General features: G+C 35.7%; 1 protein-coding gene across 1 annotated transcript; it reads right to left on the minus strand.

The window, feature by feature from the left end:
* Positions 1-954: 954 nt before the first annotated feature.
* On the minus strand, positions 955-2,912 carry LOC125868756 (uncharacterized). Its single transcript, XM_049549327.1, has 3 exons — positions 2,442-2,912; positions 1,542-2,397; positions 955-1,385 (listed from the first exon to the last, which is right to left on the minus strand). Exons 1-3 carry the CDS (start codon positions 2,910-2,912, stop codon positions 955-957), a joined length of 1,758 nt encoding a protein of 585 aa, XP_049405284.1.
* Between the last annotated feature and the right edge of the window lie 228 nt (positions 2,913-3,140).

Raw genomic sequence — 3,140 nt, forward strand, 5'->3', positions numbered from 1 at the left:
CATAGATATAAACCCGAATATACCTTACTAATGTCAGAGTGTAAATCTCATTGGTCATACACACACCACACACATATAGATGCATCGATTGTATAAGGGGTCTATATATTTTGACAACCAGTACATATTTTCATAAACAAATTTCAACAGTAACATATGATTTTTTGATAATTTTTTAAGGGTCGTTTGGTAGAGTGTATATTCAGATAATGTTTGTATTAGACATTTTTGAATTAGTTATACTTAAATTATTTCTTATGGATAGTTTGATTTGGTGCATTAAAAATAACAAGCATGATAATAATAATACACATGCATTAAAATATAGAACTTCAGATCATGACCTTTTTTTTACAACACTTCATTCTTTAATCATTCTAATTCATGTATTAAAATTATTGCATCATAAATACCATGAATTTTCATATACTAATAATACACAGTTTAATAGAGAACAAGTGGACTCGATAATAAACATTAATAGATAGCGTACAAAATGTATGTCATCTTTTGATTGATCTGTATGAGATCATGAATAATTACAATAATAGCTGACACTAAATTGACCAAAATGATAGCAGCAAAAAAAAAACAGTAGCTTGATTACAAAAGTAAATTCAATCAAGCATGTTTAAGATTTGTTGTTGTTCACACATGTAGTTCTCTTGTATCCGATTCTTTTACAAATTGAACATTTGTTCCTTCTCTTGCTCTTGAAATTCTCACCGAAGCCTTTGACACATTTTCTTCTTTTTCTTCCAAGTTTGATATCGACAAGAGGCGGAAAAATCTTCACATTAAGCAATTCTTTTGGCACACACCATTCCGACTCGAGAGGGACAACATTAATAGAATTCATGTATGCAAGAAGGTACGCTTTATCTTTATACAAAGGCGAAGAATACTCATAGATGCTCATACCATACTCATTGTCATGCTTCAATCGCAAAGCGGTCATATCCTGATCAAGTCATATTCCCTACGTGAACAAGACTTTTCTAGTAGGTTCACATAGGCAGTAACACCTGCACCAAACACGATAAATTGATTGTCGTCCCCGGTTACATTCTCCACATACAATGAGGCACCCTCGATCATTTTTTTTCTTCCAATTTTTTCGGCAGCCAACACCATTTGATTACCCATTGATTTGAGGATATATGCATGCCTCTCCCTCAACAATTCTCCAAACTTCTTAGCAATCGAATTAAATATAGATTCCATGGGATACTCTCTTTCGTCTATCAACATAACATTGAGTGACTCGACGATATTTGTGGTCATCACACCATATCTATTGCTAGGAAAATGTGCCCTGCTCCACTTCTCAAAATCAATATCATGCTCAAGGACGACGGCTGCCGTGGAGCATTTGTTCTTGAATTCTACAAAATGATTGTCAAACTCCTCCAAAGAATAAGACTTTGCCGCATTGTAGTAAAGATAAAGGTAATCTCCACAATGATGATTTATGCAGAGATTTTCATCGAGGTGCCTCATACAATATCAGTGGTGAGCATGATTGTAAACGTTCACAATACCGTTGGCAATGCTCTTGTGTCTATCGGAGATAAAGCACAAATTTGGTTCATCGATCACAATTTCATTCAATTTCTCAAAGAAGAATGTCCAAGATGCATCATTCTCTTTGTCTACAACACAAAAGGCAATTGGATAAACATTCTCCGTATCTTGTGCAACAACGCTCAACAACACGCCCTCGTATTTACCATGTAAATGTGTGCCATCAATCGCAATTACCTTTCTCATGTGGGCAAATCCCTTAATGCAGGCACCGAAGGTCAAGAAATAATACATGAACCTATGACTATCCTTGTTTACCATGATACAATAGCTAGAACCAACATTAAGTGTCTCAAACATGTAGGAAAAATCCTGTAAGAATGAATATTTGTGCTCCGCTGTCCCTCGGACCATTTCCTTAGCAATCACACCACCCTTCCAACATTTCCAATAGCTTGAACTACAATGAAAAGAATTAAGCATAGCTCTTTGAATCTCTTTAACATTTGGACCCTTGCCATCACGATACATATTTACACAAAGTGAAGTAATGACTTTGATTGAAATTTTTCTATGGCTATTGTTGGCATATTCAACGCCACAACTATGTTCGCCAATGTACTTGTAGGTACAAAATCTATCCGAACACTCATATTTGCTCGCCCGCAAAATCCATGCACAGTTGCAAGATACACATTTCACCTTTAAGTATTTAGTACAACTCTTCACAGTAGCACAATCAAAAGATTTTTTTGCCGCCGCTTCGGCTAATAACAATTGCAACTCATTCTTGTTACTGAAAGTTTGGTTGATACATAAATTAGTTCCATCGGAGAAGGAACGGTTAGATTGTGATCCCAATTCCTTTTTTCCCTGCATTTTTTCACAACATTAGGGTTTGGGATCTCCGCATCTACTGGCTGATTTTCCACATTAGTTGGATCATCATGTAAATTCATTGAATGATCACCCAAGCTCTTATTTGAATGATCACTCAATCTTTCATTTCCAATCGAATCATTGTCACCGTTAAATGAATTCGTTGGTTCAATTGGAGGCCTCACATTGACGTTTATCCTCAATGTAGGCCTAGAGCCATCAATACCAATATCTAACATGTACAAGCTCATGTGCCTATCATTTTTTATGAATGTTGGATGTATTTTTTCCCTCTCATTCATTTGATAGCTAATCACCAAGTTATTTGGCTCGTAAGTTAACTCACCGGCCTCAATTACGCTTGCAATAATATCGTCATATGAACCATTGCGGCGCAACGCAATAGGCAGTGTCATCTTACTAAAAGATTTCCAATTCCAGCTTTTGAGAGTCTCCTCACACACTCCCATATAATCTCCACCAGCAACAACAAATTCAGCTACTGCCATTATAGACTACAAAGATAGCTACTAGATTACAGTATCAGTCGTTAACGATCAATGAAGTACGACATCCGTATAGAAACGCGATTGAATGAGATCGTGGTTCAATATTCAGCTCCTACAATGGCGAAACAGGTTTTTCATGCTTTTAAACTACTAAAATATATCTATAATGAGTTATCAAGTGATTATTAAGAAAGATTTCTCAAATTTCTAAAATAGCGAAAAAATCAT

This window comes from Solanum stenotomum, chromosome 6 (genome assembly GCF_019186545.1).
Source record: "Solanum stenotomum isolate F172 chromosome 6, ASM1918654v1, whole genome shotgun sequence".
Classification (NCBI taxonomy): Eukaryota; Viridiplantae; Streptophyta; class Magnoliopsida; order Solanales; family Solanaceae; genus Solanum; species Solanum stenotomum.